The sequence below is a fragment of the Nanorana parkeri genome, unplaced genomic scaffold, assembly GCF_000935625.1.
Source record: "Nanorana parkeri isolate BGI_ZX_2015 unplaced genomic scaffold, ASM93562v1 scaffold1008, whole genome shotgun sequence".
Taxonomy (NCBI): domain Eukaryota; kingdom Metazoa; phylum Chordata; class Amphibia; order Anura; family Dicroglossidae; genus Nanorana; species Nanorana parkeri.
In genome coordinates, this window is record NW_017307276.1 from 387592 (window position 1) to 402062 (window position 14471).

General features: G+C 37.4%; 1 protein-coding gene across 1 annotated transcript; it reads right to left on the reverse strand.

The window, feature by feature from the left end:
• Positions 1-429: 429 nt before the first annotated feature.
• LOC108795803 (collagen alpha-6(VI) chain-like) lies at positions 430-2179 on the reverse strand. Its single transcript, XM_018567110.1, has 3 exons — positions 2113-2179; positions 1434-2024; positions 430-524 (listed from the first exon to the last, which is right to left on the reverse strand). Exons 1-3 carry the CDS (start codon positions 2177-2179, stop codon positions 430-432), a joined length of 753 nt encoding a protein of 250 aa, XP_018422612.1.
• Between the last annotated feature and the right edge of the window lie 12292 nt (positions 2180-14471).

Here is a 14471-nt window from a genome sequence, read left to right on the forward strand (position 1 = left end):
TGATCACATGTGCAGCACCATGGCAACTGCAATCCAAATAGAGACTAAGATGGCACCTTCCTTGGATGTAAAGGATAGAAGGGTAGATAGTAGTAATACCTTAAGTCTTGCAGGGGTTTAGTTATACACCACACTTGCTTAAGAGCAAGGCTATTATTAGTAGTAATATTGGTATTTATACCACTATGTCTACTGAGACTTCTGGTTTTCTGTTTGCCAGGGTTGTAGAAGCCAGGGCCTAATTCTATGTGCCATGAGAGAAGCAAGTGTGCAAAGTGGCAAAGGTTTCTACAGGTAACTCTTTGTTTGTTGGAAGGATAGGGGGTTGAAGACAGGGGTGGTTTAAAAATGATAAGGTTGCGATCAGAGAGAGAGAGAAAAACAGCGTTGGAGAGGTTGCAAAGTGTGTACAGGTGGGAGAATACAAGGTCAAGGGTCATCAGAGCGAGTGTTTGTCCATTGCGTAACATCAAAAGATGAGGTAAGTTTAAGAAGTTCAGACATAACTGGGGTGTTAGCTTTAACTGGGATTTCACCAGGGATTAGGAATGTACTGAAACTTCAACTGCTGAAAGATTTCGCCTGAAAATGGTACGCTGGGCAAAATGCCAAAAGTACCATAACACTCAGACATGCGGCCAAAAATTCAGTGCATCTCTAGGCTTCTCTTCTTCCCGCTGGGCTCCCACACACCTGATGGGCAAGGTCTTAAAAGGGCAGGAAACCAGTCAGTAGGTGTCTGTGAGGGGGTTATTTAGATTAGGACCCAAGTCCGTGAGAGCTGTGAACTGTTTGGCTGTTGAGACCCTGCTGGGCGCCTGTGACCATGATCCCTTTTGGAGCAGGCTGGGACAATAATCCTGGTATAGGATGTGTTATTTAGGCGGTTAGTTGAGTTATACTTAAAATAAGTCATGTTTATTGTTTGCTGAAGAGAAGCTGTTTATGTTTTATTGTTTTGGGGAAAATAAAGACTTTTGCTTTACCAACATGGCTGGCTATTGATCTTAACCGCCTTGAATATTACAATGGATAAAGGAGGAGATTTTCACACCAAGACAGGCCAGAGCCATAAACTTAACTTCAGCTCTCTGATCAAACAAGAAGTCAACAGGATGGTAAATCTATCTAAATAATACATATGTAAGTTTACCAGTTGTAGGTTACCTCAATGTACAGAATATAGAAGGATGACACTTTCAGACAGACAGGCAGAAAAATAGTGATTAAAATTAATGTACCCGTGAAGGAGCAAAAGAAAAAAGGAGACGATGAATGCATGATCTGGCATGCATTGCATTAAGCTGCCATACCACTTAGACAGCCCCTTTGGCAGAGAGTGACATATACAATATAACACAATAGTATAGTTGCACATAACTGTTCTGTGCAATGTATGAATAATAAGAGAATAAAATCTGACATTATCTCACCAGGTGTTTGTGTTCCTTCCACATAATATGTCTTCTCAACTACTTCTTGAATGGTGGTAACCATATCTTTTGCGTTTAAGTCTTTGAGATTGGCTATCTTAAAGGCAAGCTGAGGAGAAGTTGCCATTGCTTGCATTTCATCTAAAGAAGCTTCTTTTACTCCAACTGTAATAATTCGAATGCCGTCCTGTTTTAGAGTAGAAATTGATGGATTTATTTCATCATTAGAGGACCCAGATGTGATCACAAGTAGAACTTGTGGGTACTTTGATTTGTCTCTTCCATGTTTGTCTGCCAGAATTATTTCATGGACCTTTTGGAGGGCGTTACCAGTCATCAATGATCTACCTTGAAACAAAAACCTATTTTTTATATAATTCATCATTGGGCTTTTTGTCTTGAATTCGGATAGAGAGAAACCAACATGAATGTCCTCATTATACTGTATTAGACCAATGCGATAATGATCAACACCTATTTGCATTTCAGCAATTATTCTTGATATATAGGATTTTAGCTGATTGAACGTCTTTAATCCCATACTGTCTGAACTATCCACCAGGATTATAAGATCTCCATACTTAGGGATTTCTGCAATCATAAATAAAGAAAAGTGCAGTGTCAGAATTCAAGTACATTTTTCTATTGTAATTCAGTGATTACCAGTGTTTCACCTTACCTGTGTCCTGGGTAGATAATAGCTGCATCCAGCTAAGCAACACAAACAGACTAGAGACAAATTTCATTTTCAAAGCCCAACGATGTTGTTAATATTGAAAGCTGGAGTTAGAAAGAAAGCCAAAGATTAACACGACTCAGAAGAATCAATTCAACCAATATTATTGTAAATTTCACATTCACTGAATGTATTATAGAAGTATTAAAGAAACTATCTGTAAACAGATAAAAAAATTCAACATTGATATGCAATCTGAGCAGCGGTTTATCTATATTGCTTCTTGGGTTTAATTGGGAAAATACTGTAGTAACTGTGCTCTTAGTTTGTGATCACACAGTCAAATATCCTTAATAGTTTAAAATAAAACCATTTAATTAGGCTGTGTAAGAGGAATGAAACGGTGTGAGGAAAAGCCATGCTTTAATAATACATCGAAGCTGACTGATGTTTATTACTATATTGATTTTTAGTACTAGATTACTATACTATTACTGTATTTAGCCATTAAAATTCAAGCACGCTTGTGAGAGTTTATAATCTAAAAGAGAGGGGCAATTGAAACAAAAGGTTATAACTGTGTGGGGGTGAACTGATGGAGAAAGGAAAAGTTCAGTTTTTAGTTATGTAGCCAGCATTGTGACTATTAGCCACTGCAGAATGCTTCCCCTTGTGGCATGGCATCACTCTCCTTCTGCACGGTGGACAGTTAGGGCCCATTCACACCAGGGCCATGTGTTAATCGCACCAAAGGCTGTAATCTCAAATAGGAAAAAGTAGAACAAACCTATAGCTGTCCTGAAGTAATATTAAAAAGATTACATGACTTTTCTAGACTGTTCAACAGAGACAGGCAGAAGTTTCAGGAATTAAGTGACCTTCTTCTTGAGTTTGAGATCACTAGGGAAGACACATATCTACCAGATCTTAGCTACCTAGACAATGTAGATGGCATGAACCCAGTAGTATTAAAAATGCCTTACAATATCCTAGAAAAATAGGCAGTAGTGGGTTCATGGTATAAGGAGGAACATCAAGTCCCTTTTCCACCTTTCTCCTTCTTCTTGAAATTCATTAAAGACTTAGCCAGAGCTAAGAACAATCCACATATCTTGATTATCAGCTTGAGCAGTCCTAGCTATCCCAATTACAAAAAGAGAAAACCTCACCACTAAATACAGAGACTTTAGAATTGTTGTCTCCATTAGAAAAGCAGGAGTTACACCCAATACCAGCTGCAAAAATGAAGAAAGGTGAAACAACCCAAACTCTAACCACTTCATTCATGGCAAACCACATCCTCTCAGGAAATGCTCTGCATTCAAGGCAAAATCCTTGAGAAAAATGCAGATTGTTAGTGATAGGCACTAATAGGCCTTACACAGAGGCCCCTTTAAACAGGACTTTACATCTACTGAAGATCTTACATTCGTGTCATATCATTTAAAGAAGATGCATGAAGAAATATGTTTGGTCAAGTTTCCTGGAGGTCACCCAAAGAAAGCTGACATGATCTATGTTGTTTTAGAAGATCAAAGCAGTAATTCATTTGCTACCTCAGAATTCTTCTACATGTATAGTGTAAACAGAGGACCTTTGTCCTACACACTGCACATATGTGGCACAGTAGAATTTGCAAAGAAAAAGAGGGGGGTTGACTCGTTAAAAGGTAACAAGTCAGTAGCGGTCAACTGAGGGATCCGGACAAGTAGCTAATATGCAAAAAATTAATTTATTAGAAAAATTCATAGAAACAACATACAATAAAGATAACACCTTCAAACCAACTTTCACCATCCTCCACAGGGGTACATACCTTTGGGTCTCTTTTTGTCCAGTAAGGATTGTTTTAACAGAGTAGGTGTAAATTCAGAATTTACTAAACTATCTTTCAGATTTTTTGAGCGACGTGCCGTGAGTAAGGGTCTCGGTCCCACTATATTTGACAGTAATGGACATAAATCCAATACATGCCAATGCTTCGTGAGTACTTCTCTGAGTTTTTCCCAGTTAGACCCATATTTTGTTATTATGCGTGTATAGTTATTTTTTCCATTTTTTGAGGGCTCTATTGTGTGTTCATTAGTTTTCAATAAATCTTTTCTTGTTTTTTGGTTAGCTTTCATTTTGCTCCTTTTTATAATTTTGTGTGGGTATCCCCTTTCCCTGAAGCGTTTGTATAGATCTTTGGACTCCCTCAGGTATTCAGTGTGTTCACTGCAATTGCGTTTTATCCTTAGAAACTGACCTGTTGGAATCCCTTGCTTCTTCTACATGTATAGTGTAAACAGAGGACCTTTGTCCTACAAACTGCACATATGTGGCACAGTAGAATTTGCCCTGATCAAGATATTCATAATTTCACACATAAAATAAATTGAAGGAATTCATCTCCCTATGCTTACTGCAATCAAATATCTAATGATAGAGAGGAGATCCCTACACAAGAAGTTCACACCATGAATTCTTCATTGATTTGACTGGTTACTTCACACCACTTGACAACAATGCCAAAATCATGCTTCTGCTGGGAAGGGACATCTATGGAGTGCACAAAATACATGATCAGTTCAGTGGATGTAATGCCAGTGCCTATACACTAAAGGACCAAGCTAGGTTGGGCCATTATAGACACTTCTTGCTCAAGTCTGAAGAAGATTTCAAACAGTGTGTGCACTTGTAAAACTATTATTGAGAGAAATCAAGACACCCCTTTCACCACTCAAAACCCATGCTATGAAAACTCAAAGGCAATACTAACTCTTATGAGACTTCTTTTGAGCAATCAAGTTTACATCAGTGAACCATTTTATAGTAGTATCAGTGAGACAACATCTCAAGCTAATAATAACAAGAGGAAGACTGAACGTTTGGCAGTTGACCAGGAGTTTACCAATACTGAGATCCTGCACAAAAATACTGATGTTAATTAGTTCAATCACTGTGTAACTAGTGACTTTATATCATTATATAATTCAGTATATGCTAAATAGTTCCTCACAGAAGCCCAGCTGCAATTTCTGGCTAGTCTTCTCATTGAAGAAACTACACTAGACAACAGCAAAACAGTAACATATTTCTGCTTAAAGAATCCCCGTAAGAGCTCCAAAGACTTTAATTTAAAATTCCTACCAAACAGTTTTGACCTAACCTGCAAGTTGGCTACATATTCATCTATCAAGGCCCAACTGTTAGGGAACCAAGAAACCAGACAGAAACTTAAAGTGCAGGTTTAAAAAAATAAAAGGAGTTTATCGCAAAAAATAAACATAAATGGCAAAAAAAACAATGGAGAAACGGAAACAATAGCCAGAGTCAGGAACCAGGAAGTCAGTCAGCCAAGTCAGGGTTATACACGGAGGACGGGAACAACTGCAGGGCACTTGATAGATTAGAACACATGCAAGGGCAGAGCCTGAATGGACAAACTGATGGTTAAATAGTGAGCTGGTGTTTGCATCAACAAGAATTGACAAGAATTTGTCAGGAGTTTTAGCAATCGTTGCAGAATGATGATGCTCATGGGTTTAGTCATAAAAGAGGAAGAACAGTATCAGAAACACAAGCAAGGAACAAGGAAGGCAAAGAAACCCTAACACCAAGCTATTACAGTTTACATCTCATGCACCACAACATGTACAATACTAACAGTGAAACGCCCAAAATACTAATTGGATCAATTAGTGCAATAAAGTCCTTTTTTTTGCAAGCTGGAAGCAGAGCTTCTGAAGAATGGACTTGTCAATAAATTATTTCAGGTAGCCAGAGAAGATGCTGATTGATTGCCATGGGCAACTGCTCCAGATTCCGTCTGCTCCAGTTTTGATAAATTCCCCCCATTGTCTTCTTACACTTCAAAAAACTTGAAAAATGTGCTTTGTATTGCACTTATCTCAAGTAAAACTACATTGGATTACTTCTGTGTCTTATTTAAGATCTAAGCTGCCGGTGGATCCTGCCAAATCACTGCTGGCTATACTGTCCGCACAGACCATGATCTAAGAGGTATCTCATTGCATATATCGGCATATGAAACAGAACACTAATCATAATGTCAATACATCATGTATTACATCCTTATGTAGAAGCGTAACTACAAATCATAGGGAATCCTACAATTTTTTTTACCCTCTTCACTTCTGACTGACCACTGCTTGCATTGACTCCCTTTGCAGTATTCAGAACTTTGCACTAAAGGCCAGCAGGTTACCATACACCCCTTACAATAGCTGTTTTACATTGGCTGTTAGTGACATCCTTTTATACTAATTAATACTGGTAGTTTTTACATTGGGGTCAGTGGTATTTCATGCTTCTTTGATAAAAGCCCTTTTAATTACATTGGGAGTCAGTGTGATAATTACTGTGATGGGCTCAGAGAACAATGAGGATAATAATAGTGTTGCTTTTTTAAACAAATGCTGATTACATTTTTAATATATGTTTTACATTCAGATGATAAGGTAAATTTGTATGTTAGACCAGTACTTTACAAAAAAAATAAATTGTATAAATTCCCTAGGAAACTGTGACATCTCTATGGCAAAAGAAAAAGAAATAACCTCATGTTATAATGATCTCACTGGTTCCTAGTAAACTGCCAGTATAAATATTGGTTAAGCTCACCAAATGACAGCAGTTTCTAATTCTCTGTCTTGTTTCTTCAGGATCCACTGTATCAGAAAGCCACTGAGGGATCGGGACCCAAAAGGTAATGTTAGGAACTTGTTCATGCTACCACTAGTAGGTTCCAGCAAGATTTTGATCTTGTCTCATTACAAGATGTGCATCAGATACAGCTTTAGTGCTTTCAAGATAGACTTGTAATGAGAATACAGATTTAAAAAAAAAATACTTACATGAATGCAGGTAGCCTGATAAGCACCAGTAAGTTTGTGTTCTGGTCTACTGAAACATTGCACTTACACTTTATTAGGTCTCTGTTTCCTATAACACAAATAAATAGTACGAATGTAAGTAGAAATATCAGATATCCATTTTTCCATTTAAAAACTGTAACACTATGGGACTGATTTGTAAGTCTACCACCCAGCGTACAGCTGGGTGAATGGCGCTGTAAACAAAGTAACAACACATATAAAATAACAGGCATTGTATATACACACACAAATTATTAGAAGAAAGAGAAGCATTTTTGCCATGAAGAAAATCTTCTATGAAAAGAAAATCTTCAAAAAATCTAAAATCTATCAAATCTAAAAAAATCTTCAGTTCCAATTAAACTTGTCCTTAAACTGAGGAAACTAACAAGACTGTTGAATACTGGACTGTATACATAAATACTTATAGTAAAAAATATGGAATATCTAAAAGCTAAATTATGAATAAATACTTCTGAAAGGTACAATTTGTATAGGGCCAATGGGATTACATGGTGGCAGTGAACTCATAATTAAATCTGTGTCTTAAACCTTTTGTGGCTTTCCTTCCCTATTCTTGTTTTTTCTTATCTCTTTTTTGTCTTTCTGGCCATTATACCGAAATATTTTACAAATATTTTCTCTCTCCCTCTGCTTTTTCTTCTCTTGTTCATGTAATAAATAGACCATTTATTCTTTTAGCAATAGTGTTGAGCATGAACAGATACATACATGATTAGATAATACAATACACCTACCTCTCCAAAAAATGAAAAATGTATATATAGGGAACATCTTAGTAAGCCTACATTTAAATATATGGAAACATAGAACATTAAAGGCACATTTGAAAAAATTAATTATTCACTGTTCAACAAAACTGCATTAAGCGAAAAGCACATTTTGGCTTTTTTTTTATTATCACAGAGCATTCATTTGGATTATGCTTCTGCATGGGGGGGACTGACGACATGTAAGATTTGTTGGGGGGAACTTTTGGTACAGTTTCAAATAGGAACTATTTTTTGTTGCTCCCAAATAATGCATTAGGGTCACTTGTTATATTGCTGTCAATCAACAAAGGGGGGGCTGGTATGATGGTCCACAGAGTAGGATGCTGCAGGGACATCACATCAGTTTTGACAATGAGGCTCCTGCTGAGAGCTGCTGTCAATTAACTTGTGGGGATTGAATAGGATGTGTGGCTGATGAACTGCTTTTGGGAGATACAGGCATATCATGCGTCAGCACAACATCCTGTATCTCAAAGGAGGAGGGAGGCACAAACTTTCCATGGCAGCATGGATCAGCTTCAGTGCATGGTGCGGTCTGAATAAAAAAGGGCAAAATGGGAAATGGCAAGATCACCAGGTATTTCTCGTGAATTAAGACAATACAAAAGAGCAGATAAGATTTACCAAAACAAAAATGAAAAGCAGATATGTATTTAAAATGATATTTTTGGGGTAAGATACACTAAGCAGTACGCTTAAAACATTCCTTTTGCCTTGACTCTTTTATGACAAGCAACAGTGACTGTGTCTAGGCACTCCTTTGCTTACAGACTTTCAGTTGTATATCTGCAGGTTGAAATCTAAGACACTGCTGCCTCTGACTGTCAGCCTCATGAGATTTGGAGTGAGGTTTGGCAATGTAACCACAGTGCTGTTCACTGTTTGCTTTGCTGGAGAGGAAGCTCTAACTGAGGATCATCCTACTTCTGCTTTATTCATATCTGTGGATCTGTGCTTTCTGAAGATTTCAATTTCTGAACTAACATGTTATCCCACCCATCATCAGATTACCAGTCAACAAGAGACAGCTCAACGAAGCAAAGCTTTGCTTTTACAAAGATGAGGGCCACCACACTGAAACACAGTGTGGAACATGATTTGGTAAGTCAGTAATGGGGAAAAGATTAGCTGCAGGCAGACGACTTGCAATACTAGTGACTATTCCTTTGTTCTCTGCTTTCCCTTTTTGGGTACAGCTTCAACAGTTCAGGTCTTCTTTATGGACATACTTGAACTATGAAATACCTGTTATGTTATTAATCATAAAAAGATAATAAATAAAGATTTTAACCAAATTTGTTTGTGGTTTAGGGTTGGGAGGGATCTTGGGTTGTTGTTTCCCTTGCTTTTTTTTTTTTTTAGTTGAGACCCTCAGGGTGGAAGAATGGTTTTAATACTAATGGGACATTTATGGTGGTTGTTTTAGGAAGAAGTTATGAATATTTATCTCTTCTGTTTTTGATTGGATTTCTTCATGGGAGAGTCTTTTAACAGGATGCGTACATGTTTATATGTTTATATTGTTAAATAGAAATGATAAGAAAATAATATACAAAAATAAATAAAGATGTTAACCAATCCCACGATAATCTCACTTGAAATAATGGTGCTAAATTCCCCCACCAAATACACCTAAAGTGCAAACGCATAAAATGTACAAATATTAAAAACCCCAGAATACCCTGTGATAAGGTCACATTGGACATTGATAAAAATATCAAGTGAGATACACTCTCAGCCTGATGAACAAAAACATATTGTGTTGATATCTACAAAAGAAAACAATATATAATTTAACAGTGAAAACCATATACAAAGTTACTGAAGGTACTCTTTATATGTTATCGAATGACTAAAGTCGACTATACACTGCACAAATTTTGGTGTGTTCTTGATGAACCGGGCTAAATCCGTCGTGTGAGCAGCCGTCCACCCGGCATCCTTCGGTCAGAAGACCAAAGGAGCCAGAAGGAAAATCTTCAGGCGAACAGTGACAGAAGCCAATTAGGTTTGCCAAATAGGTTAGCACTGTTATTTCAAGTGAGATGATCGTGGGATTGGTTAAAATCTTTATCTTTTTATGATTAAAATACAATATTCATACTTTGAAGAATATCTGTGTCCCTTTTATCCTATCAAAAAAAAGCCATTTTTATGTTCTTGTGAGTGTGCTGATGGTATTGGGCACCCACCTGATATAGATGAGTCTGTGTCAATATAGGTTATAAGGAAAATATAGATAAAATATATTTTTTCTCATAAATACTTCAACATCTAGAGAAACAATGGAAGGAGGAATTTTAAACTTCTGGATGCAAGCAGTGGGACTGCAGCATATAACCTGCAACCTTGTTCTAGATAGGATTATTTCTTTCACAGCAAACAAAGCTTTGCATATCATAAAAACCATGTAGTTTGACAATTTGCAAGCATTGTTGTGAGTGTGGCTGTTTTGGGGAAGATGTCTTAAAAGCAAACCTTGCACTGAAATAGCATGGTCTGCCTATTTAGTAAGGACAAAAAAAACCTGCAGAGGAAAAAAAATGTGTTTAATATCCTTACCTTTCCCCCCACTTTTGCCCGTAATGCCTAAGCAAGGATGGCATTATTCTCCTTCCAATGAGATCCCATAGAATGCTTATTGACTCAAATCTTACAGAAAGATGATTTGGGAGGATGGTAACATCACTCCCTGTAGTGCAGAAGCCAGGACAAAGATAAGTAAATCAACTTTTACCCCACATTTTTCCCCACGCTTTTGTTTCCAGTTTAGTGCAGCGTTATAGCAAGGAGAGGGCCCTCACTAAAAAAATAGACTTTGCTTGGAGTACGAGGTCCACTTTTAGTGGACACAGAATCAAAAACACAGAATAGTGTCTAAATGTCATTTTACTATTTGCTATCATATGATTAAATATGACTGCGGCAGGTGCAGCAGCCCAGCTCTCTCTCCATGGCAGTAACATACAGGGTAGTGATTTATGTCCAATCAGAGATCCTGTATGTGAGAGGCGCAGGATGAGCCAGGTGTGCTGGAGGCACTGAGGGCATCCTGAGTGCTGTGGGAGATGCTGAAGGTGTCCCTGTTGTGACAGTGGAGATTGCTAGCTGGGACCAGCGTGTGAGGCATAGCAGTGGTGGTATGAATGGGAGGTGTAGGAGGCAGCATGTGAAGAGCTGGAGGCAAGACATAAGAGCTTAATCTTGTGTCTTTAAAGAGGGGGTCCCAGCTTTGGAGGATTCACTTGAGGAGCTTTATGGTGAGAGGAGTGACATCAGGATGCACAGGAGCAGATGTGAAGAGCCTTAGTAGGTACAGGAGGAGAAGAGGCAACAGAAATATAGCAGGTAGGCTGGGGCTCAGGCTAGGCTTTTTTTCCGCAAATGTCTGCTAACTTGTAAATAATTTTCATGATTTCCGCCTACATGTTGCAAATGGGAATATTGAGAGCTGCTTTATGGTGATAACCAAAAGATGGTTACATGGAAATATTCCTGACTCAGTGGAGGAATTAGCTGGTCACACCTTATATTGTGCGGATTGTACCCTTGACGCTGGTAAATCCAGGGGAGGGGAGGTATGTGTCTATATTGACAATAGGTGCTGTTCTGCTGCCACTATTATTAAAAGAAAATGCTGTGTACATGTAGATGCATTCTATTAGTGAATTAGCTTTTTATTTGCCAAGGGGATTTTCAGCAGTATTTATTGTGGGAAACAGAGAGGTTTATAGGAAAGCTGATTTGAATAAGGGAATTAGGATTGCTAAAATATAAACAGTGCATTAAGGATAACTTTAGAAATAATAATTCTATGTGGAAGGGTGTTAAGAATACAGTATAAAAACTAATCCGAAATGATCCGAAATGAAAAAGATTTTTTGCGGGCTTACATGTCTAGTTGATATTTTTTTTCATATCGGCTTAAAACATTTTATACTTGATTTGAGGATGGTTTTAATAAAAATCTATGGATTTGGTAGGAAATGGTCAACCAACTATTTTACAGCATGGGTATTTTAAGCTTGTCTTATGGAATATTGATTGTACTAAAACGTTTGGACTGGATGGTATTTGGAGTATTAAAGGAATGTGCCAGTCAATTAAATGTGGTATTCACAGAGATCTTTATTTGCTATTATGACAGGCAAAAGTCCCTAAAGCCAATGGGTAATTGTGTTTCTATAGCACAGGGTTGTGTTCCTAGTCTGTCTTTTTTACTGGCTTTTTAGGAATACAGTGGAATACAGTGTACAGTTAAATGAATGATGCAGTGTTAATTTTATTTACATGTGTTTTTTTAGGATGTTTGTTACTATAGTGTTTATTTAATTTTATGCAGTAATTATGATGCTGCTTTTGGAGTGGAAAGATGACGAAAAAATTTGATGTGTCTTGTACACAGCAACAATAAAGTATCTTATCTTATTTTAACATTGACAGCATTTTTTACCAATATAATACTTTAGAAAGTCTTAGGTTAGCAATGCATAAACATGTTAAAATAACAATAAGGTCAATAAATCTTTTAGAACAATATAACGCAACTGTGTCTCAGGCTGCATGTTAAAGGTATAATATATGTGCAAGTCAACAGGCAAATACTTCAAATATAATGCATAATGCATATAATATAAAGTCCAGCAGACATTTTTTAATGACCATGATCCGTTGTTGAATGTATTTGTAAATCTGGCTATACATGGATCAAGTTTTGGAAATTCCTAACTGAAATCAGATCTGTGGAGGGTCCCTGCCAGCAACACCTGGCAATTGCCCTGGCAATCGACTTTTTAATTGACTGTTGTTGAAAAGTAAGGTGTAAAATTGTCGGATGAGCAGTGACTGCCAGTAATCAACCAGCATTTAGCATAGATGATGGTGGAATCGAGTGCTTTTCCTCATTCAGGGGGGCTGAACAAGAAAAATTATACATGGCCAGCTTAAAGGGTATCTATGATCAAAAACTAAAAATACATATGCATTTCTTTATTGAATTTCCATAAGTTCTATCCCACCTCTAATAACATTATCGCTCTAGAAGTTTGTAAACTTACTTCCTGATGCCTATTGGATGTACCTCCTCAATGCAGTGACATAATTTAATTCCCACAAAAAAAGCCTCCCTACAACTCAATTCTTTCTCCTTCTCCCACAGTGAACACAACTAACACCCACATAATACCCACGAAATACCATAATTGCTTGCAAGAACCAATGCATGATGGGATATGCAATCTTGGGAAATTGAGATTGCATCACATCAAGCAGCAGGGAAAGAGACACAAAGCAGTCTGAGGATTCAGGAAGTTGTTGAAAGTGATGAGGCAGATGGAAGGCAGCACTCACTAAATAAAATGGATTTTTTCAAGTAAGCTTTGATTGCACTATCAAAAATCACTCTAGTATGTATTCCTATTACCATGCTGGTGCTATAACAGGACAGTATATTCTGGGACTTTACAACTCCTTTACATTTGAAATGAGATGCTAGATTACACATGTCCATTGTTTATAATTTGGTCACACAAGTGTTTCAGGACTTTGGAGAGCAACACATTTCCTCAAGGATAAAGTATAATGCATAATCAATTATTCTTTTTTTACAAGTTTGGATATAGTGGAATAGAGTGAAGAGGGGTAAGAACCTTTGTTAGTTTTTTTTGCTACCCTTGTTGCCTTGGGTGGATCCACCCTTATATTCCTTCCTGAAGATAATTGCAGCACAGGAACATTTTACAGTTGTCACCAAAACAGGATGTGGTGAAAGATCTCCCACTAGGGGCACCTGTTCTGATTACCACTCTCAGTAATGGGATTTCCCCTAATGTTGGGTATATTTCCTTTTACTTTCTGTGCTATTTCTTTAACAGAAAGTTAGATGAAATCTCTGCACTTGAGATAAAGGGGTTGATTTACTGAAGGCAAATAGATTGTTCACTTTGCAATGCATTTTTCACTTTACAAGGGCATTTTCTCTTAGCTTAATGAATGAGGTGAAGGTCTTCTGACTTTCATCATATAATCATGTGCAAGCAAAAATACTGTTTTTTTTTAATTTTCTTTACACGTGTTTGGGTATTCCAAAGTGGTTTTTCACCACATTCACTAAGCTAAGGGAAAGTTGTGCTACCAATGCAAATTCCCTTTCAAGGTGAACAGCCTATTTACCTTTAGTAAATCAACAGAAAACAATAAAGTAGATGTGAGGCACACTTTGACCAGCTGATAGAAATTGGCCAGTAATTCGCTGTGGCATCCCTGTTTTTGCTAATGCTCAAACTGTCATGCAGCTTGCTATCAAGCTTTCAATAGGAATTAGGGGCTGCAAATAACACAGCAGTGTAAACTTGGCCAGCAGCAGGACAATTTTAATGTGGGAGAGTTGGGCAAAAGGTACTAGAGAAAAAGAGTACAGGTTGGTACTTTACTACAAGATTAAAGATCACAGATGACACAACAGTGTAAAATTGGTCAGCAGCTCAATTTTAATTATCATGGTTAGGCCCAAATTCACTAGAGACAAAGAGCACAGACTGGGGCTTTATTGCAACAATTAAGATACTGCTGATAATACAGCTGTATAAAATTGGCCAAAAGCATGACAATTTTAATCAGGCTAGCTAATAGGCTAAAATATACTATAGACAAAGAGTACATACAGGTGTTTTATTATTAAGAGACCAAA